This window comes from Macaca fascicularis, chromosome 8 (genome assembly GCF_037993035.2).
Source record: "Macaca fascicularis isolate 582-1 chromosome 8, T2T-MFA8v1.1".
Classification (NCBI taxonomy): Eukaryota; Metazoa; Chordata; class Mammalia; order Primates; family Cercopithecidae; genus Macaca; species Macaca fascicularis.
In genome coordinates this window covers 152,800,878-152,823,165 of record NC_088382.1, presented here as the reverse complement: position 1 = coordinate 152,823,165, position 22,288 = coordinate 152,800,878, and the positions used below count along the sequence as shown (strand labels likewise).

The window sequence follows — 22,288 nt, the reverse complement described above, 5'->3', positions numbered from 1 at the left end:
CTCCCTTTGTTTCCCAGGCTGGTCTCAAACTCCTGGCCTCAAGTGATCCTTTCACCTAGGCCTCCCAAAGTGCTGGGATTACAGGTGTGAGCCACCACACATGGTCCTAACCTTCTCTCTGTGACAAATTTTCTTCTTGAAGTACATTCTTTAAAAATGTCTTTAGGGAAGTGCTGTTAGTGGTAAACTCTCTAAATGTCTCCGATTTTTATTCATCTGAAAAAATTTATCTAAAGTTAAAAAAGTTTGACACATAATAATTATACATATTTATGGGGTACACCGTGATGTTTTGATATATGTATACATTATATAATGATTAAATTAAGCTAATTAACATATTCGTCACCTCGCACACATATCATTTTTTTGTGGCCAGTGGTTGTTTAGCTGTTAGAGAAAAAGAAAAATCCTTGTGGTTAGAACATAGTTTATTCTTTAAGTTTAGGGGTGTGTGACTTAATTCCTGCCTGTCACAGCCTTAGGTCTTATTTATAATTTGGAGTATTATTGCCACAAAGAGTGCATCCTGTCAGTTTCATAATCTTTATTTTAACACTTTATAGATCTACATCTCTCTAATATTTTTATTTATTTATTTACTTATTTTTGAGATAGTCTCACTCTGTCGCCCAGGCTGGAGTGCAGTGGCGTGATCTTGGCTCACTGCAACCTCTGCCTCCTGGGTTCAAGCGATTCTTCTACCTTAGCCTCCCTAGTAGCTGGGATTACAGGTGCACATGCCACCACACCTGGCTAATTTTTGTATTTTTAGTAGAGACAGGGTTTTGCCATGTTGGCCAGGCTGGTCTTGAACTCCTGACCTCAGGTGATCCCCCGCCTCAGCCTCACAAAGTGCTGGGATTACAGGTGTGAGCCACCGAGCCCGGCTTATATCTATCTAATCTATCTCTCTTTCTCTCTCTCACTTTTTCTTTTTTCCATTCATCTGCTGTTGGACCCAAGTGGATTCCATGTCTTGGGTGTTAAGAACAATGCTGCAATGGACATGGCAGTGCAGGCCTCTCTTCAAGATACTGATTTCTATTTCTCTGGCTATATATCCAGAACTGGAAGTGCTGGGTGGTAAAGTAGCTCAATGTTCAATTGTTTCAGGAACTTCCCTACTGCTTTCCCTAACGGCTGTACTAATTTACCTTTCCCCCAACAGTGCACAAGGATTCCCCTTTCTCCACATCCTCACCAAAAATTGTTATCCCTGTATCTTTGATGACAGGTATTCTAACAGGCAGGAGGTGATCTCTCCTTGCGATTTTAATTTGCATTTCCCTGCTGATTATAATACTGAAGATTTTTTTCATGCACCTGATGGCATTGTATGTCCTCTCTTGAGAAAGGTTTATTTCACTTCTGGCTCATTTTTAAATTGGCCTATTTGTTTTCTTGCTATTGAGTTGTTTTCTAAACTTTTAATTTTCTGAAAATTCTGTTTTACACTTATTTTTGGAAGATCCGTCAAGTTCTTAGTGACAGTTATTTCCCTCTGAGCCCTTTACAGCTCTGATTTTCCTCTGCTTTGGCTGTCACTGGAGCTGCTGGAATTCTGCTGTCAATCTTATTGCTGTTTCCTGGGAGCTGGTCTTCCTTTTTTTTTTGGCTTAAAGATCTTCTGCAATTTCACTATGTCATCTAAACTTTATTTTTCTTTATTCTATTTAGTCCATGTTGTGCCTCTCTGTGCATACTTATTTTTTATTCGTTCTGAAATATTCTCAGGCGTAACTTCTTCAATGATTGACTCTCTTTCCTTTGAGATATCAACCACACTTCCACAAGCTCTCTGCACACCATCTTTTTGTTTTGTTTTAGTTTTTTCTTTTCTTCTTTTCTTGCTCAGACTCAAGTGGCCATCAGAAAAACACCATCTTTTATGTTTCTTATTTTTCCTGTTTTCTATTTCCTTATCCTTGGTGCTATATTCTTGGTAATTGTTTAAAGATTTATCTTCTAGTTTATGAATTCCCTCTTCAGTTGTGTCTAATTTGATGTATAATCTGTTTGCTGAGTATTTTTAAAAACACCTTTATTGAGATATCATTCACATACCGTAACATTTACCCTTTTATATATACAAGCCAGGGGTTTGTAGTATATTCATAGAGTTGCGTGACCATAATCTCTATTTTTAGAATATTTTCATCACTCCCAAATGAGTGATTTTATCACTTTATTTATTAGTAGTGCCCATTAGCAGTTCCTAAGGAGGAACTGATTCCCCTATCCCACCCTTCTACCACCAGGCAAGCACTAAGCTACCTCTGTCTCTCTTGGATTGTTTATTCTGACATTTCATAAAAAGAAAACCACACAGTGTGTTTTCTTGTTACCGTAATTCTTTCAAGGTTTCTGCTGACCTTTTCATTTCAATGAAAAGTTTTTCATTTCTAGAGGTTCTGTTTTTTTTCTGATAAGCATGGTGATCGGTTTCATAGTGCTTTGTTCCTTATTTTATTTTAAGCATAACAAATAGGTTAATTTTATATCCTATATTGATATTTTCCATTTAGAAAGTCTGTGGTGATTTAAATCTGTTGCTTGTCACTGTCAGCTGAATCTCACTTGGAGACTTGCTTTCTTTAGATATGTGCTGATTTTTCATTTTGAACTTATATTTGATTCAGTTAAATCTGTGGGAACCCCATTCCCTAAGTTGGGGCTTGCTTTCTCCGGAGAGGATTCATTGTTGGTTTTGCTTTTGCAAGCAGGGATGCTGCTGACCTGGGACCACCCTGGCTCCCCGGAGGGCTCTGTGTGAGTGCCAAGTGGAGGGTGCAGGAGAAGGCACCCATTGGGGCAGCCCTCAATCGACGACTCTTGGGCATCACTGTGAAAATACCTGTTCCCTCATCCCTTGGGTGAGCTCACCCGAGGCTCACAGTTTGCACCACTTCTCAGAGTCCCTCTCTGAGGTCAGGCTCCAGTTCCCCACCACGTGGGTTCACTGAGTGCCACATGCTTGCCAGCCTCCTTCCCCACCCTGGACCAGTTCCCCACTGCCCAGGGCTGCTACCTGCACCTCCAGCGAAATGGCAAAGTGGCTTGCTCTGGAATCCCTGCCTCAGGCTCTGCTTCCAGGACCTCAGACCCAGTGGGGGTCCAGGTCTGCCCAGGACCATTATGGCTTTCACATCTGCCTTCTGCTCAGTGGCCAGACTTTGGGGGTCCATTATTCTATTTACTTCTTTCTTTATGGACTCAGATTTCTTTTACTTTCTTGAGAGCTCTGTATGTTTTGAAAAGAACTGTGTTTGAGCCTTGATCTAGCTCTTGCCCTCTGCACCTTATGAATCTCAACTCCTCATTCAGGTCTGGGTTAAAATGTCAGGTCCTGGGAGAAGCTTTTCCTAACCCTGAGGCAAAGCGCGCTCCTGTGGTGGTCTTTTGTCTATCTCGTCCTTGCCTCCACCCCTCTACAGCCACACATGGAGAGGAGGTGTGCAGTCCCTGTAGCCCAAGTTGCTTGGGTTCCCAGCTCAGCTGTGTCACCTGTCACCTGCGTCACCGTGTGACCCTGAGCAGGGAGCTCCACTTTTCTGTGCGAGTCTCCTCATCTGTGAGATGTAAATGATACTATCTGCACATCAGGGCTGTGGTGAGACTGTAACGAGATAATAAATACGAAGTGTCTCGAACAGGTGGAATCCATAGTACATGCTCAATAAATGTTAGCTCTGACTGTCACATCCTGCAAAGATATGCTGCAGTAGGGATCACCATTTATCGAAGGTGAGAGTCAGGAGGGCAGAAACTAGGTCTCTCTCTTCATGCCCTTTCCCAGGGCACAAGGCAGGACTAGGCCAGCAGGGAGCACGCAGTAAATATTTTCAGGTCAAATGAAAGGGAGCAGGACCAAAGATCGGGGCTTCCCCAGTGCCCCGGGGAGGCGGATTTCAGGCACAGGGACACGTGCAAAGGCACAGCTTTTCGGGAGCTGGAGGGCAGGGTGGGAAGGCCAAGGAAGCCGAGAAACAGGTCCAAGGCTCGGATGCTCTGGCCAGGATTTATGCCTTTACCTCCGAGTGTGGCAGTGTTTGACGACAGAAGCCCCTGGGGCTGCGGCTTCTGGTGGGGGTCTTCATGGATGCTCAGGGGAGGAGAACGGCCTGGAGCCACTGGAAAACGGCGAAACGGGGATGAGGTTGGGAAGGTGGGGAAGAGTGGGGAGCAGTGGGGAGGGGCGGGGAGAAGGGGGAGGGCGGGGAGGAGGGGGAGGGCCGGGCCTCAGGGCGGGAGTCTGACCCCAGGGGTCTGCGAACCCGGACCTGCGCGAGGCGCCGCACCGGGTACCTCCCCCTCTCTGCGTCTTTGTGCATTTTGCTTCCTTTCGCAGTAAACGTTCTTCCGAGAAATTCCAAGGGGATCTCAGCCAAGCAGAGGGGGAAGGGATCCTGCCCACGCCTGGGTAGGGGGCCGCGGAGGCGGGGGAGGAGCAGGGGGCGCCGCGAGGGAGGGAGCGGGAACCGGAGGGAGCGAGCGCGCGCGAGCAAGGGGGCGCGGAGGGCCCGGGCCAGCTACCTGCGTGGGGGCCGCGAGCCCCGGGCGCCCCCCGCCCCGCGCGTCTCCCAGCCGCCCCCGCCCCCCGCGCGGCCCCCGCCCCGGCTCCGCCCCGCCCCTCGCGCGGGGTCCGCGTCTGCGGCTGCGTTCCCCGAAAGACGAGGCTGCGCCCGGATTCCGGTCCGCAGGGAGACCGAAGGGCACAGCTCCCCGCGCCGCGCACGTCGCCCGAGCCCGGAGTGCGGACACCCCCGGGATGTGAGTGCGCCCCCCGACCCCGAGGCCCGCGCTCCACGCCCCATCCGCGGTGAGCGCTGAGGAGCGCTCGGAAGGCCAGGGGAGGGGACTCGGCCCGGGGTTCCCGGCCCCCCAGCCCAGGGGTGGGGGTGGGGACCTGGCACGCGCCCCTCCCCCCAGTGGCAGGTCCCACCCGTTCCCACCCCTGCCGCTCATTCCTGTCCGGACGCACCTGCAGCTCCCCGGGGAGAAGAGGACGCCCCCCCTCCGCTCCCCCACACAGGTGCCGGCGCGGGGCGGGGGCGTCTCGAGCTGTCACCTCGCCCCAGAGGCCAGACCTCTCCCGGCGGGGATGCTGTGACGGCGGACACTCTGGGAAGGAGCTGGGGGTGGGGCTCTGCGAGCTCCGGACGGACCCTGGCCTTGGATTCCGGGGAGAAGGTTGCATCCGGAGGCTGGGAAAGGGGAGGGTCTTTGGGTCTCCTGACCGATGCTTCTCCCCTCCAGGTTTGCGCCCCAAAGGACCCGTGCCCCAAGCCCCCGCGCCGCCCCTAGGCCCGCCCGGAGCATGCTGCCTGCAGCCATGAAGGGCCTCGGTCTGGCGCTGCTGGCCGTCCTGCTGTGCTCCGCGCCCGGTGAGTAGGGGGCCCGCGGGCTGGGTCAGGTGCGTGGGAGAGCCCGAGGCGCCGCGGGAGAGCCGGGTGTGGGGCCGTCACCCTCTGACGGTTCCCACCGCACTTCCCATAGAGCCCACGCCCCCTCCGGGACCCCAGCAACCCCAGCCCGGCCCTCGGCCCCTCTGTCCTGGCACTGGGCTCTCTCCAGTGCTCTTCCTCCAGGGCCTGGAACTGGTGGGCGGCTGGCCCCGCACGGAAGCCCCTGGTCATCCGTCACCTCTGAGAGCCTCCCGGACCTCCTTTCAAATCCAGTTTGGTCCTTCACAGCTTGGAGCCCACAGAACTCCTGGGGGATATGTGTAGCAGGGTGGGAGTGGGAGGGTGGCACGGTCGGTGTGGGGTCTGTATAGCCCGTGTGTGTGTGTGTGTGTGTGTGTGTGTGCGCACGCACGTGCATGGGGGCCAGGGAGGGGCCATAGGGGCTCCCCTCAAACTGCTAGGATGGGGCACAGTTGTTCCAGGGCCTCTGTTCCCCCTCCAGGGGTCACGAGGGCCTGCTCACTCCTGTGGGGTAGGGCTCTCCCAGGAGTGCCTGCAGCAGGGGGATGGGTGAGGGACACAGGGGGTTGCCTGGGTTTGGGCCCAGTGCCTCTGGTCACCCTCCTCCCCATGCCCTGCCCAGCTCATGGCTTGTGGTGCCAGGACTGCACCCTGACCACCAACTCCAGCCATTGCACCCCAAAGCAGTGCCAGCCGTCCGACACGGTGTGTGCCAGTGTCCGAATCACGGATCCCAGCAGCAGTAAGTTGGGACTTAGGGTAGTGGGGAATGTGCTGAAAGCCAGGCTCTTGGGAGAGGTCAGAGGTGTCCTCTGAGCCCCTTTGGCCTGGGACAAGAGCGAGAGCGTGGGGCTACGGGCAGGATACTGCCCCGCTGTCCCTCCCTGGCTCCTTGGTGGCCTTTTCCATCTAGTTGGGGCCAGCGTGGGAGGGTGGAGGGACTCGGCTCTGCCTATCTGGGGCCCCGAGCTGACCCGGAGGGGCCTGGGCTGGGTCCTCGGGAGGAGGCAGAGAGGGCCCAGGAGGAGCCCCCGTCGCAGGCCGTGCTTTCTCTTCCCAGGCAGGAAGGATCACTCGGTGAACAAGATGTGTGCCTCCTCCTGCGACTTCGTTAAGCGACACTTTTTCTCAGACTATCTGATGGGGTTTATTAACTCTGGGATCTTAAAAGTCGACGTGGACTGCTGCGAGAAGGATTTGTGCAATGGGGTGGCCGGGGCAGGGCACAGCCCCTGGGCCCTGGCGGGGGGGCTCCTGCTCAGCCTGGGGCCCGCCCTCCTCTGGGCTGGGCCCTGAGGTCTCCTCCTTCCCACGGGGCTTCTGAGCTTGCTCCCCTGAGCCTGTGGCTGCCCCCTCCCCAGCCTGGCATGGCTGGGGCTGGGGGCAGCCTTGGCCCAGCTCCGTGGCTGTGGCCTGTGGCTCTCATTCCTCCCCCAACATGAAGCCTCCCTGTCTCTCCGCTAGCTCTGAGTCCCGGGAAGCTGGACATCTCCAGGAAACCAGGCCATCTGGGCAGGAGGCCTGGGGATGAGGGTGGGGGGACCCCCAGGTCCCAGAGGGGAAGTGAAGCAACAGCCCAGCTGGAAGGGCGTCTTCTACAGAGAAATAAAGTCACTTTTGAGTCCTGAGACCCGGGTCTGAGCCTGGGTGTCGGGGGCGGGAAAGGGGTCCTGGCAAAGAGCTGGGAATGAGGTGCTGAGGGATCTGAGGGGCTGAGGACAGGGCGGGCGCTCAGCCATGGTCTCGGGCTCTTGGGCTCAGGGCACTGGGGTGGTGGGTGCTTGTGCTGGGCTGCTTGGTCCTGGTGAGGATTAGGAGCCCTTGGGGTGATGGGGTGAGAGCTGAGATGAGCAAGATCACAGGGTGGGCTGGGGGAAGATGTCGGAATCCTGTGAGCACACCACAGACACCAGACATGCCCACAAACGGTGGTGCCCACGCAGCCAGCATGTGCACACACACCCATGCCCGCCCTGCTCACTCCTTCACACAAGCAAACCCCAGGTGTCCTGCGCACATGTGCTGGGGCATGCACGTAACTGGCACAAATTGGCGTGTCCCGGTGCACGTGTGCATGCCCACATGCAAATGCCCATGTCTGCGCACACCCACCCTCGTACACTCAGCGTGCAGTGCACACGGGGCCCTCGCAGACTCACGGATGAGACCATGCATGCTGGGCTTCTCTTGTACCCCACCTCGGCTGTCTCTGCCCCTGGGGGCTGCTTCAGGCCGAGTGGAGCCCTCCTGTTCCATCCCCCTGCCTCTTTGCTGCACATCCACTCCGGCCACTCCTGGCTGAGTTGGGCTCGTGAGGTCAGTCCCTGTGGCCAGGGGTTGAGGAAGCCCACCCATCTCTCTGGGCTGGTCCAGAGGGACTGGATGCCGTGGGGTGAGGGGGCAGGGAGGACTCGGCCTGGGAAATGTTGGAGTGATGTCCTGATCCTTCCCGCTCCAGTTTCAGCCCTGCACCCCCGCATCCAGCCCAGCCTCCCACACCCACCGGCCACCACGCTGGATGCTCCACCAGCAGCTCGTCTCACGGCCCAGGCTCAACACATAGCGCTTGGCAGGCAACACAGGGTTTCTCTGAGGCCTGGGCTCTGGCCACTGCTGCTTCATGCCACCTGTGGCTGACCCAGTCTCCTGGCCACTGATGGGTCCTGGACTCCTTAGGGAAAGCGGTGGTTCCTATAAGGGCTGGCCTTGCATGAGGGATGGCGAGAAATTGGGTCCAGGGCTAGTGAGCCAGAAAGAGAGAGGAGGCCTGAGGTCCTGGGCATTGGTGCCGATTCCCTGCTGGACACGGCCGAGGGGCTTTTCTGTAGAAGGCTGTCTGCTCTGTGATGCACCCTCGCCCCCGCCCCACCCCTCAGTAAAGTGTGCTGCTCTTGCTTGTGCCTGGTGTTTTGGGGGCTGGGGGACTGCAGAGAAGCTGAGAATTCCCAGCAGGTAGGAAGCCCTGAAGCAATGGAACCCCCCCTCCCCAGGGAAGCCTTAGCCAGCTAGGGAGGCCGTGGACAGGCCTCCCACAGGGGTGAGGCTTGAGCCAGTTTTCTTTTTTTTTTTTTTTTTTTTTTTTTTGAGACGGAGTCTTGCTCTGTCCCCCAGGCTGGAGTGCAGTGGCGGGATCTTGGCTCACTGCAAGCTCTGCCTCCCAGGATCATGCCATTCTCCTGCCTCAGCCTCCTGAGTAGTTGGGACTACAGGCGCCCGCCACCGCACCCGGCTAATTTTTTTTGTATTTTTAGTAGAGACGAGGTTTCACCGTGGTCTTGATCTCCTGGCCTTGTGATCCGCCCGCCTCGGCCTCCCAAAGTGCTGGGATTACAGGCGTGAGCCACCGCGCCCGGCGAGCCAGTTTTCATATACATCTTTGTATGCTGAATTTATTATTTGAAAGAGGTATTTAAAGGCACAAAAAGGAGTGAAATGCTCCCACCTCCTTAAATAATCATATACAATCAGAAGGGCACGCCCTCACCTCTCCCTCGCCTCCCACCCTGAGGGGCTGCCAGGGCGGGACAGGCAGGAAGCCGGCTGGCTCCCAAGCTGTCGCCGGCACTGGCTAAGTCGGTCTCCCCATCTCGGAAGGAGTTCAAGTGTGTGGTCCCCACCTGATGAGCTGTTTTCGAAGGGCTGAACTTCTCCGTTGGCGTGAAGCCCTTGGTCTGGCGGGGCACGTGGACGGTGCTGAGACGTCGATCTGCTACCAGCCCTTTCTACTGAGCAATTCACCGGCGATGTCACCCTAGGCCCCGTGTCCAGGTCGACCGGCTTTAACGTCTGCTTGGGGTCCCCCGGATGAGGGAGCCGTGCATTTGTAACCATCCCTTATCGGTGGGTGTAGGGGTTTGTTCTCAAATGTCTATTGTCAACAACACTGAAGTGTCCGCCCTTGTCCTCAAACCTCCATGGGCTCAAGTGGTGATGGGTGTGGGATGGATGCCGAGAAGGGAGCGGAAATCTGATGAAGTTGCTGCTTCTGAAGGTTCCAGACACACTTACTAGCAATGAGCGTTCTTCAGCTTCAGGAACGTTTTGCCCACCTCGTGGACAAAGAGAATCTCCACGTCCTCTGTGGCAGCCACGTGTGCTTCTCCTCTCTTGCCTGGTCACACCCTTTGCCCATGCTCCTTGTCTTTGTTGCTTGTCTTTGTCCTACTGACTCTCACCGCCCTTTTGTATATTCTGGGGACACGAATCTTCCCTGCGTTATACGTCCTGTGGATATTTCCTTGCTGTCTGTTGCTTGTGTCTCGTTTGTGGTGTTTTCAGTGTGCATTTATGGATGTTTTAATGTTGGATGCAGTCAAATCTGTCTAATTGTTCTTTTGTGGTGTGGGGGCTTCATGTCTTAGGAGAATTTCCTCTACCTTTATCTCATGAAAAGAGTTCCTTATTTTCTTCTAATATGTTTACAGATTTGGTTACTGTGCTCAGACAGCCAGTGCATCTGGAGTTCATTACAGTGTAGCAGGAGGTAGGAGGTTCTTCCAAATGGCCACTTTTCCTCCATGTCATTTATTAAATAACCTGACTTTCGCCTGTTGATCTGAGATACCACCTTTATAATAGAATGCCTTCCCACATGTGGCAGGCTGTTTCTGAGCCGCTGCCCACTGGGATTGCACTGGTTGGTTCGTCACGGGTCATTTCGATGCGATGCCGTTTCAATGATGGTAGCCAGGCGGCGTGTTTGACACTTGCTAAGGCAAGGGTCCCACGTTATTCTTTTTAAACACTTACTGCTACTTCTCACAGCGTATCCTTACAGATGGGTTTTGAGATCCATTTTTCTGGTTGCAGAAAATGCTAACACTGTTAGCACTTCAGCGGGACTGTCTCTTGCATGTGTGGCTGGGGGAGCTGCAGTCTTGCCTGCTTCGAGTCTCCTGCTCGGCCGCTCGGTGTCCGGCCTCTTCACTCGGCCTCCTGAGCGATGCCCCACTGAGTGGGACTGAGTGATGGGCTGTGCTCTTTCCTTGATGTACTTATTACTGGGTAATTTATGGTTTTTTGATGTTGCAAATGGGATTTCCCTTCTTACCTTTACATTTAACCCGCCATTGTTGGTGCGGTGAGTGGATGCTTCTTATTTTCTCGTGATTTCTCTTTGAAAGTCTCCCACTCTGTTGAAGCAGGTGAACTGGGCCTGCTTGCTGCCTGAGAGGAGGGGCTGATAGGACAGAACACCGAGGTCCCCCGTACCCCTGGCCTGGTACTTCCAGAAGCCTGACCCACCTGGCTGTGGGCCTCTCGGAGACAGACAGTGAGATAGAGGGAGGAGTCTGAGGAGGAACCTTTCAGAACATCTCAAGACTCTCCCAAGTCAAGAAAAATCACGCTTTAAAGGATGGAAGTTAGTTTTATTCAGAAGCCTTGCTGAAGATTGCAACCCGGGGGTCTTTCCTAGCGTTTCTAGGAGGCTGCTCCAGAGCTGTTCCAGCCCACAATCCGCATGTGGGCAGCGGCTCTGCACGTGCCCAGGCGTGACAGTGGGGCAGAGCCTCAGGGCTGGGTGTGAGGCTGCATCTGGCCACGGATCCTAGGGGCATAATAGAAAATCCTGTCAACATTGTCTTTCATGCGGGAAGAAGCAAGAGTCAGGATCATTGAACTCGTCTTTCTAAAAACGCCGTGACTCAGGCAGGAGAATAGGGACCCAGTCTGCAGCCCGCTCATGGCCTCCGGGGCACCCTTCCACAAGCTACACCCAGTCCCGAGTCAGGGGCTCGGGAAATCCTGCCTGCAGGCGGGATGCACACACAGCTTCCTACATTTCCTACTTTGTCTCACAACACAGAGCGGGAGGGAGGCACTACCCTCCAACCAGGATGAGAGACCCCCTGGCCCAAGCAGGGGAAGGGGAGCTGCTGAGGGCTGAGGCTGGGATGAGTCCCAGAGAGGTGGCACCCGGCATCCTGGGCAGCAATCCCAGAGCACCAAGACCTCAGAGTGGCCCCGGGTGAAGGTGGTCAGGGCAGGTGGGTCCCTGGCAGCTTCAGAACCAACAGAGGATGGGGTTAGGATGCAGACAAGGGAGAAGCCATTTGGTGGCAGCCGGTGTGCACCGGGCATTAGCCAAGGGCTGAAGGCCCAGGGCCCAGGGGTGTCTCCACAAACACCCTGTGTGGACAGATTTGCCATCCTGCTGCCCACAGCCCCACACAGACACAGCCCTGGGCAAGAAGGCATGGAGGGTTGCAGTCACTACAACTACATCCCTGCCAGCCGGTAGGGTGGAGAGGTCTAGGAATAGAAATTGTAGGAATAGTAAAGTTGTGTTTCTCGTTCAGCTGTTTGTGGGCTGTGCTCCACTACCCAAGTGTCCCCTGGCCGCCCAGGCCAGCATCCACCAGAGTGAGTTTAAGCAGAGGGCTTCGCAGGGGGTTTGCAGGGAGGGCTGGGGCCTCTGGCTGCAGGCATGGCCTCCGGGAAAGACCCAGAGCTGGCCTGGCTGGTACGGCCACTGGCCCTGGAGCAGCATGCTGCCCCTGCCCCTGCCCCTGTCCAGGGAAGGAGGCCTGCACCCCACCTCCGTAGCTCTCCTTAGGAGTTCTGCCTGGATGTGTCTCCCCGGCAGAGATGAAGTCGCATAGCTACACCCTAGGGCCTGGGAGGTGGCACGATGTAGTTCCTGAATTCTGTAACGGGAAAGTGAGATTGACAATGCAGAACTTTCAGAATGTTCAGAGCGTGTTCAGGTGACTTGAGGCAGCCACAGATGACACCACAGGTACAGTAAGTGAGGGTTGCTTACTTCTGAATGCATATCTTCCTGAATTCCATGATGAGCAGAATCTCTTAGATCTTCAAGGGATATAACCATATAATCGGCGAATAAAGGTAATTTGGTTGCTTCTTTCCCGGTACTTACATTGCCTGTTCAGCTTTTGTTTCTATTGCCTGAGCTGAGCCCTCCAAAGCATGGCTGAAGAATAACAGTGACCAGGGTGTCTGTGCTAACGGGAGGCCTTTCATGTTACGCCACAAATTAGTGTTTGCTGTTGGATTTCAAAACCAGTCTTTATTCAGTCTAGACTCTTTACTTATTCATATTTCATTTAGCTTTTTCTTAGGAATGGCTGATGAACTTAAAAAGAAATGCCCTTTCATTATCTATGGCTCTAAGTCCATATTTTCCTATTTAATGAATAGTTAGTGCGGCGAGCTCCGTTGCTAGATTTCCTTGTGGTGAGCTGCTCTGCCATTTGTGATGTGTTACTCATTTAAACCACTGCCAGATTCAGATAGCCAATATTTGGTTAGGATGTTTGCATCGCAGACACCTGCATCACAGTCAGGCTGAGATGTGTCTGTAGCTTTTCTTTTGATATCTTTATCAGAGCACAGACAGCTATTTCCCACCTCCCATGCTCTGCAGCAGTCTTGCTGCCTGGGGGTCTGTGGGGTTCACCTTCCCCAGTGGGACCTCTGAAGACCTCCTGCCTCCCCTCTTCGGGGGCTGGGGAGGTAGCTGGGCCAGAGAAGCTGCTGTATCAGTGGGTGCTGGGCCCCCGTGTGTGGGGCCAGGGCCTGTCTAGGCCATCTCCTCCTTCCCTTGTGTTGGACCTCCAGCTGGATTGAGGCCTAACTGTGCCCACTTTATCCTGGGAAACAGGTAAGAGGTCAGACACTGACAGTCCAAAACCTTCAGTGGATTCGCAGAGGACATCAGGCTACCTGGATTCCAATTTCTCTTCTCGCGCCTTCTGGCCGTGTGACCCTGGCCAAGTTCTGCAGTCTCTCTGGGCCTGGTCCTGTGTCTGTGAGGCAGGACACACCCAGCTCATGGGGGTGCTGTGGGTGTGGGGGCGGGGCTGATCCTGGAGCCCACCTCTGGCCCTCTGTTCCAGGCTGGCAGAACGCTGGTCCAGGCAGGGTGGACGGAAGGTGGCGGGGAGTGGGAGAATGAACACTCCTCCCTCCTCAGCTTTATTCCTGGGGCCTGTAGCTTTCTCCAAACTGACCCAGCTACTTCGTGCTGTATAAGACAGACGTTTACGTGTGTGGTTTTCAGACATCCCCAGGCCTCCCCGTGACATCCGCACACTGGAGACTGGAAATTCCCTGAGTTTTGTGAAGTGGGGGAGGAAAACGGCCCTTCCCTTGAGGGAGGCAGGGAAGCAGGTGGGTGCAGGAAGGCGGCCTCCTCCCTGCACGCCCCCCTCGGGCCGTCCGCTCCCAGACTCCAGGGCATCAGGGTCTCCTCCCTGCACGCCCCCCTCGGGCCGTCCACTCCCAGACTCCAGGGCATCAGGACCTCCTCCCTGCACGCCCCCCTCGGGCCGTCCACTCCCAGACTCCAGGGCCTCAGGATCTCCTCGGAGGCAGGTTCAAAGGCAGATGCACAGGGCTTGCGCCTAGAAGCCCTGATGTAAAAGGCCCAGCATTGGCTCCAGGAGTCAGTACCAGCCTTACCCCTAAGAAGCAGAGGGTGCCAGCGTCGGAGTGGGGGGAGCACAGTTTTATATGCGGACAGGCTCAGTTTTCTGCTTCCTGGGAGCTGAGTGCTGGGCTCTGTGTCCTGGGGACAGAGCAGTGGATGAGTCAGAGGAGATGGCTGTCCTCTAGGGAGCACGCGTGTGCGTGCGCCGGCCTGTGCTTGGAGGGGCGGTGCAGATGGTAAACAGGCACACGACCGCTTCGATGGGATAATTTGGGAAAGCGATGGCTGCTGAGAAGAGCCCTGTCCAGGGAAGGGGAGAAGGCGAAGGGCAGAGCCCGCGAGCTGCACAGGCATCCTGAGCTGCTATTCATGGCTCACAGGGAATCGAGCCCGTGGGCCTCATGGGGCTGAAGCAGTGGGTCTTTCAGGTCAGGCTGGGGCCCACTGCAGGGCCAGCTCCAGCACTTGCTGCCGAGGCCACCTGGGAGGGAGGCTGCTGGGGACGGGTGTGGAGCAGGAATGGGCAAGGAGGTTCAAGGGCTCCTCTGGTGGGGTTCTTTTTAAAAAACAGGTAAGAATGCTTCTTGCATCGATTAAAAAAATAAGTCTATCTTGAGAGGTGTGTCTCCTGCCCTGTCATTATCTGCCCAGTTTCCTGTGTATCCATTCAGGATGTCTTTATACAAGTACAAGAAAGTGCGAATCGCGGGTCCCTTACAGCTGAGGTCGTTTACTCTTCTGCCTCTCCATGCAGCCTGGAGATCCTTCTGTGACGGTGCGGAGCCAGCTCCCCACTGGTTCTTACAGCAGCATCGCGCGGCACACACACCCCTGCGGGGCAGCATCGCGCGGCACACGCACCCCTGCGCGGCGGCATCGCTCGGCACACGCACCCCTGCGGGGCGGCATCACGCGGCACACACCCCCCTGCGCGGCGGCATCGCGGGGCACACGCACCCCTGCGCGGCGGCATCGCTCGGCACACGCACCCCTGCGGGGCGGCATCGCGCGGCACACGCACTCCTGTGCCTGCTTATCTATTTAGAGACAGAGTCTCACTCTGTTGCCCAGGCTGGAGTGCAGTGGCGCGATCTCGGCTCTCTGCAACCTCTGCCTCCCGGGTTCAAGTGATCCTTGTACCTCAGCCTCCCAAGTAGCTGGGATTACAGGTGCGCGCCACCACGCCCGGCTAATTTTTGTATCTTCAGTAGAGACAGGGTTTCACCATGTTGGCCAGGCTGATCTCCAACTCCCGACCTCAAGTGATCTGCCAGCCTGGGCCTCCCAAAGTGCTGGGATTACATGCGTGAGCCACTACGCCTGGCCTGGTTCTGCATATTTAGATGGTCTCACTCATGCTCCTGTTACAAGGCTGTAATGCATAGCCTCAGACATGTCAGCTAGCAGCTGTGTGTGGGGACACATCCCCAGAGTCAGCCTTGCTGGGCCTGTAACTGATGAGTGGGCGTGGTTGCCCTGGGCTGCACACTTTCACACTTCCAGTAGCGATGCCTGAGGCCACAGCTTCTCTGTAGCCGTTGGACTTCCGCGGATCTGGTCAGAACTGAAAGACGGCATTGCAGCTGTGTTCTGAATTTTGGAAGTTGGACCACAGGTGTGGGGACCTGGAGGCGCCGTCAACCTTGGCTCCTGGCACGTGCCCTTATTGGTTTGTGGCACTCCCATCTTTTCTTTCTGGGCATTTTGATTTCTTTGTCTTTTGTTGGGGGCTAGGGACGGTTTCCATTTCTCTGGCCTCTCTGCTCATAACCTTGGTCCCTTTGCTGTGGGATGGTTGGTTTCCTTACTCTTTTCCGGGAACTTTCTGCATAGCTGGGAAATAAGCCCTTCATTTATAATGTGAGTGGCACACATTTCCCCCTTTATTTTGCTTATGGTGTTTTGTGTTTTTTTTTTTTTTTTTTTTCCGCCACATGGAACCTTCTTTTCCTTGAATTTTTATGGAGACCCTATTACCATTATTTCTTATAGCTTCAGGATTTGAGTCATAGAAAAATCTTCCCTCCTCCAATGCTTAAAGGGAACCTCTCCTGCTTTCTTCTTGGGCGGGGCAGGGCTGGCGATTACCCGGCGCCCGATGGAGGAGCCCGGTTGGAAGCTGCGTGGTGCCCAGGCCTGGGGCTCAGCCCTGCACTTCGAGGCCCGTGTGCCCTGGAGCTGTGTTGGCGCTGTGGGCTGGGGGATTCAGGATTCAGCAGGATAGGGGTGCTGTGTTCCCACACCCAGCCTCCAGTGAGTCCTCCCTCCACTGGGGGCAGGAACCTGTGGCCCCTGCAGCCTACGGGCCTGTGGACCACGCCTTGCCCCCAGGGGGTCCCAGGCCCCCCAACCCTGCTCCCTGTGTTTCCCACAGGGACACAGAACATGCTGACCCAGACCTAAGCTCACAGCTGCGGGGGACGTCTCCCATCCCTGGAAGGGCACACATGAGGGTGGTTCCAGGGATCGCCCCTCCCTGGCGTTTGTCCCTCAGCCCTGAAGCGTTTCTGAGGCCCTCCCTGTGCTGTTCCATCCTGGGTGCCCGGGAGACCGAGGCCTGGTCTTCTGTCCCCTCGCTGGCCAGGGAAGGCCCGCACACATGGGTGGTTGGTGGCCCCTGCTCCTCCTGGGCTCTGCGGTCCACCCTGATGCTCCGGCCCCGAGCCCCTTTCCACTGTAAGGCTTTAGCCCCCACCGGCGGGTGTGGGTGAATTGGAGGGGAGGGGGCTAAATTGTTCATTGATTCCCTCCACTCGGTGGCTCATTCTGTCTGTTGTTGGTTTCTGCACCTGTCCATGCTTGCTGACATGAGTTTGAAATGCATCTGTCTGTGCCCCCTCGGCACAGCTAAGACACACAGAGGGGAGTAGGTCAGAACCAAGAGGCCCTGAGCAGGAGAGAGGGGCTGCAGAGCTGGGATGGGGGCTCCTGCTGCTCCCTGCAGTCTTGGTGCCTGAGCTGCAGAGCTCATTCCCCTCCCATGTAAGCTCTTACGGGCAAGGCCTGTGCCCCGGGTCCTGAGCATGGGGAGGGCGCGTCAGGTGGTCATTTCTAGCAGTGAACGTTATTAGGGGACAGAGAGGACAGTGATGAACAAAGCCTGGTGGCCCAAGAAGCTGGAATCCAGGAGGACCAGGCCAGCCTTAATGCCTCTGAGCCCCAGCTATGGGCTCCGGTCTGGGATCTTAGAAAGGCTGGCCAGCTGTAGTCTGCAGTCCATGATGGAGGTGGGTGCCCATCTGGGAGGCCCCGGTGGGAGGCGGGAGGTGAGGCCTGACAGGCATGCGGTGGATGGAGGCGCCCAGGAGGCCCAGGATCTGGCCTGGGGAAGGTGGGCCTGGGCCACCCAGCGAGGGCATAGGTGAGGTATGGATGGGGCAGGGCCCCCCAAGGCTGACCGGGCTGAGATGGGCACCACAGGGGTGTCCTGGAGAACTGGAAGGTGGGAGTGGCTGAGAGTCAGGCCCTCAAGGACTGGGAGAGTCTGGGGCTGGGGGCCTCCCCATGGCCCCTCCCCTGACAGCGGCCCTCCTGGTTGAAGCTTCAGAATCCCCAGGCTATAGCAGAGCCTCTCTGGCCTCCCCACCTCTCCCCAGGTTCCCCTAATGTCATGGGGGCTCCTTCTCTCGGCAATGGGGGCTGGCTGGGGGCAGCCATGCGTCACTGGCTCAGCAATGGAGAATGAGATGCTCTGGGAAAACGGCTGAGTGTCCCGCTGGGAACTCTCCCGGTGGGTGAGGGAGGGTTTTGAGGCAGTGGTGAGGCCAGGCCCCAGACTTCTCTAGCCCACGGCTCGGAGGCACATGGCTTGGCTGGGGGTGCTGGGGCCAGGCTCGCACCCTTCCTCCCCAGGCGGCTGACTCTGGCCTTCCCTCCCCTGTCCCCACACTCCCAGGTGAGATGGGTGTTGGCAGGTCGTTCTCTGGAGCAGGGATCCCTGGAATTCAGGTCTGTCCAGCCAGTACCTCAGCAGACGATCGGTAATTTTGTTGAATGAATGAATAAAGTTAAAAGAAATGGTGAGAGATAAAGAATGATTATTGAATCCGCCATAAATCATGAATTCATGTGTTTGATGAGCGGGACTGGATAGCAGGGGGCACGTGCCCAGTGGGTGGTCCTTGAGCGGTGGATGGTGATGGCGGAAGAACCCCTCTCCCTGGCTGGACCCCCCTCCCTGTGTCAGCAGGTCCTATCCATCCCCCTTCTCTCCAAACACATCCATCCCCCTTCTCTCCAAACACCCACCTCCCCAAGTCGACCTGGGGTCCCTGCTCCAATCCCTCCTGGGTGCTGGGCCTCGTCTGCTACCTGAGGGGCTGAGCACATGTGGCCACTGGGGGCACTGGAACCTCCGCACCGGGCCCCCCAGCACCACAGGACTAGTGACCTTGATCTGGGGGAGGTCTTAGAAGGGGTGGGCCGTTCATTGGAGGGTACGACTGGGGAGCAGAGCTAAAATCAGAAAACCAAGTCGTCCTTTGTTAAATGTCCCTGGTGCTCCCACAGTAGTCGCCATGGTTACCACGGCTTCAAGTCCCCTGTGTCTTCCGGAGCTCTCTGGAGGGGCCGCTCGCTGCTCTAGCTGGGCCTCCATCTCGGACTGATGGAGGTGGGGGGTTGTGCAGGTTTCACGGGGCCAGGGTGCGTCCTCAGCCCCTCGACCCCGGCCATGTCTCCAGAACTGTGGTCCAGGGCTCAGGCTGAAGCGGCTGCCATTGCCTTCCTCTCCCTGGGGCCCTGGGCAGGCACCTTTCCCCGGGTGGCCCTCCGAGCTGTGTGTGGGGGCCGGGCTTACACTCTGGCCCCTGCTCTGCCTGCAGGTTCCTTCCCTCACTCCTGGGGGGAGGGGCCTCGTTGCGACGCATCCCAGAGTTTGAGGATGTTGGAAACAGCTTCCCTGTAGGCCGTCAGCTGCCAGCCTCTGTGCCTCAGTGTATTTCTGGCAATGGAGACCTGCTGCCTTCAGACACTGGGCCTTCAGGGAGCTTGGTGTTTACCCCAGATGGCCAAACACTCTTGTGAGAGAAGGAGCATTTAGGGACCGAACACACCAGAGGCATTTGCGGGGACATCACCACCCATGCGTTTCCTCTCCAGCTGCAGCTCTACCCTGGGTGGAGGCCGCCACGTGGTCCCTGTTTCCCAGGGAGAAATGGGCTGGGGGAGAGGGCTGACTTGCTCCAGGTTCCGCAGCTGGAAATGGCGGGGGGAGCTGAGAATCACAGCCAGGCAAAAGCTCATGGAGGAGGCAGACCTGGGCCAGCAGACACCACACGTCCTGCTGAAGCTGTGACAGTTAAGAGAGTGCAGCGTCCTTACTGGGATCCACAGTTGCCTGGCGAGGCAGAACCACACACCCAGAAATAGGCCTGCTCACCTACGCGGGAGGGCCGGGCCAGATCAGGGTTGCGAGGGCCTCTTCAGTACACAGAGCTGAGATGGGAGCTGTCTGCGTGGGAAGTCCCACTGGGTACCCACCGCACACCATCCACGAAATAAATCCAGGATCAATCAAGGGCATGAACGTCAAGAGCAAAACTTGAAAATCTTTTTTTGTTTTTTGGTTTTGAGCTACGGTCTTGCTCTGTTGCCCAGGCTGGAGGGCAGTGGAACAACCATGACTCACTGCAGCCTTGATCTCCCAGGTTCTAGCAATCTTCCTGCCTCAGCCTCCTGAGTAGCTGGGACCATAGGTACACACCACCGTGTCCAGCCAATTAAAAAAAACATTTTTTTTGGTAGCTCGAGAATCCCTGTGTTGCCCAGGCTGGTCTTAAACTCCTGGGCTCAAGTGATCCTCCCGCCTCTCAGCCTTCCAAGGTGCTGAGATTACAAATGTGAGCCACTTTGTCCAGCTAATTGAAAAAAAAATCTTTCTGTAGAGACAGGGTCTGAATAGGTTGCCCAGGCTGGTTTCAAACTCTTGGCCTCAAGGGATCCTCCCACCTTGGCCTCCCAAAGTGCTGGGATTATAGGAGTGAGCCACCTCACCAGGTCCCTGAAAAACTTTTACAAGAAAATAAAAATGAATTTCTGTGTGATTTGGAGAATTTCTTAAGACACAAATAGAAAATCTCATAACAAAAAAATTGATAAATTTGACAAGAAAATTAAAAATTTTTGTTTGTTAAAACATATCTTCAAACAAAAGGTTGAGTTACAAACTGGAAAAAAGAGACGTGCAACAAACATACCTGATGAAGGGTTGGTACCAGAATAGATTAATGACACCCAGAGTCACAAAGAGGACAGGCAATATTGGGGCCGAGAGCACGGACCTGTGCACGGGAGAAACGCTCTGTGTCAGTAGCTCCCAGGGAGCGACAGATGCAGATGAGCAAACGTTTAGCATCTGGTGATGCCACGTGCGGTAGAGACTGTTCTCTGCTGGGATCTCGTGGACTCTGCAAGTTGGAGATAAATTGGCACAGCCGTGTGGGGAGACAGCGGGGCGGATTCTGTGGAGGTGAATGTTTATGTCCCTCATACCCGAGCAATTGCCTTCTGGCACATCACCCAGAAAACCGTCTTGCATGTGAATATCAGGAGACGTGGGTGTGAATGTTACTGTGAACAGTTGCACTGTTCACAAGTCCAAAAGTCTTGAAACAGCCAAAATGGTCTTCAGCAGAGAATGGGTTAAGGAAGTGCTGTGGTCATGCAAAGGAACATTGCACACAGCGGTGAGCGAGCCACAGCACGGAGCAGTGTGGCCGCGTGCTGGCAGCGCTAAGCCAAGTAGACAAGGGGGTCCCAGAAGATCACATCGAGCCAATGCTCTGAAGTAAGTCACTTTACCATGCTTTATAGAAATGCGACAGGAAAACTACAGCTTTACAGGCTTAATGAAACTCTTTAGTCATCTACTTAGCTACCTCTCCATCATCTGTCCACATCTCCATCTTTCTGTCTCTTTATCCCTCTTATTTTTCTCTTCTATCTCTCTGTCATCTATGTATGTATGTCTCTATCTATCTATCTATCTATCTATCTATCTATCTATCTATCTATCTATCTATCTATCTATCTGTTATCTATCTATCATCTGTCCGTCTATTATCTATCTATCTTTCTATCTATCATCTTGTGAGACACAAACTTACCCATCCCAACCCAAAGAATGGACTTAGAAACTTGGAGAACAGTGAAAGTGAGACTTTTAATGACGATCTTGCGAGGTCGAGTGTCTGATGCACAGGCACACCTAGCATGATTTCAACAAGCAATTTATCCCCTAGTGCACAGGTCCCTCCCCCAGTTTCTCACAGGCTGAGTACTGTGGGGGTCACAGTCTTCCTGGACGTTACCTGTTGGTTGTTGGGCAGGGGCTGTAGGTGTTTTCTTTAGGGTTATCGTGTTGCATTTTGTTGCAGCCCACAATGCACTGCAATCCTAGTCAGCTCGGGGGCTTTTCAAGTATTTGACTTATGACCTAAGTAGCTGGGCAGGCTGATAAGAACAGAAAAACCGAGCTATTTTGCAGGCTAGTAAACTTTCATCTTAGACTAAACTTATTTGGTTTGGGTGAGGGCAACTAAGTGGGGGTGAGGGCAACAAGTAAGTGCTGGCTGTCCAAGCAGGGGCCTAGTGTATCCTGTTTCTTCTGTAGTCTGCTGACCTAAGCTGATTTAAGGCATATTGTCTTGGAAATGAACCACTGTATGCATTATTTCCTTCAATCTCTATCCAGCTATCATCTATCTATCTATCTATTTATCTATCTGTCTGTCTGTCCATCCATCCATTCATCCATCCGTCTGCCTGTCTGCCCACCCACCCGCCTGCCCACCCACCCGCCTGCCTGCCTACCTACCTACCTACCTACCTACCTGCCTACTTACCTATCAGAGGAGACCAAGAACGATCAACTCAAGATTCCGGAGTCTGGTGTTTGGACCCTAGGAGGGGAGGCTAGAGGCTTGGGGTCTGACACCCCATGGGCAGCAGCACATTCTAGTAAAAGCCTAGGGTTTACGTTGGTGAGAGTTCATGGACGGTTGTTACACGTTCTTCTAAGAAGGAAGAAACCCAGTGATGAGGGTGTCCCCGACCAAAGATCATGACCCGAGCTGTGAGAAATGCCCTCGCATGAAGACAAAACACAGCTGAGCCCCCAGTGCTGTGTTTGTGTCAGGCCCCTCGGCATTGTGGAAAACTGGGGCCTGGGAACAGAAGCTGACAGGCCCCTCCTCTGGCTCTGGGCACCGCTGCAGGACGGTCCTCAGGAGGCCCCTTCGTGGAGAGCTCCTTCCCTGAGGCCTGTCCTCCCCTCACACACGAGTCATTGTCCTGGGGGACCAGTGCTGTGTTCAGTGCCGAAAATGCCGTCTCTGGGGAGACAAGCCCCCACTTCCTAAGTGGTGTGGCTGACCTCCCACTAGGGCCCGTCAGTGTTGGCAGGATGAATGTATTTCTGCAAGGGGGAGATTTGGAATGTGAGAAGAAAGAACATTTCCCCAGGGAG

General features: G+C 55.0%; 1 protein-coding gene across 6 annotated transcripts; it reads left to right on the top strand.

Moving 5' to 3' along the window:
- Window positions 1-3,913: 3,913 nt before the first annotated feature.
- LY6H (lymphocyte antigen 6 family member H) lies at window positions 3,914-7,057 on the top strand. 6 transcript variants are annotated; one of them, XM_065519724.2, is made up of 5 exons: window positions 3,914-4,159; window positions 4,352-4,423; window positions 5,260-5,387; window positions 6,052-6,171; window positions 6,490-7,057. In XM_065519724.2, exons 1-5 carry the CDS (start codon window positions 4,155-4,157, stop codon window positions 6,723-6,725), a joined length of 561 nt encoding a protein of 186 aa, XP_065375796.1. In that variant the 5' UTR covers window positions 3,914-4,154; the 3' UTR covers window positions 6,726-7,057. The 6 variants fall into 6 exon arrangements, with proteins under 6 accessions (XP_065375796.1, XP_065375795.1, XP_073855673.1 ...); XM_065519723.1 differs by having other exon boundaries at window positions 3,938-4,168; XM_073999572.1 differs by lacking the exon at window positions 3,914-4,159 and adding an exon at window positions 4,704-4,773 and having other exon boundaries at window positions 4,323-4,423.
- Window positions 7,058-22,288: the final 15,231 nt, after the last annotated feature.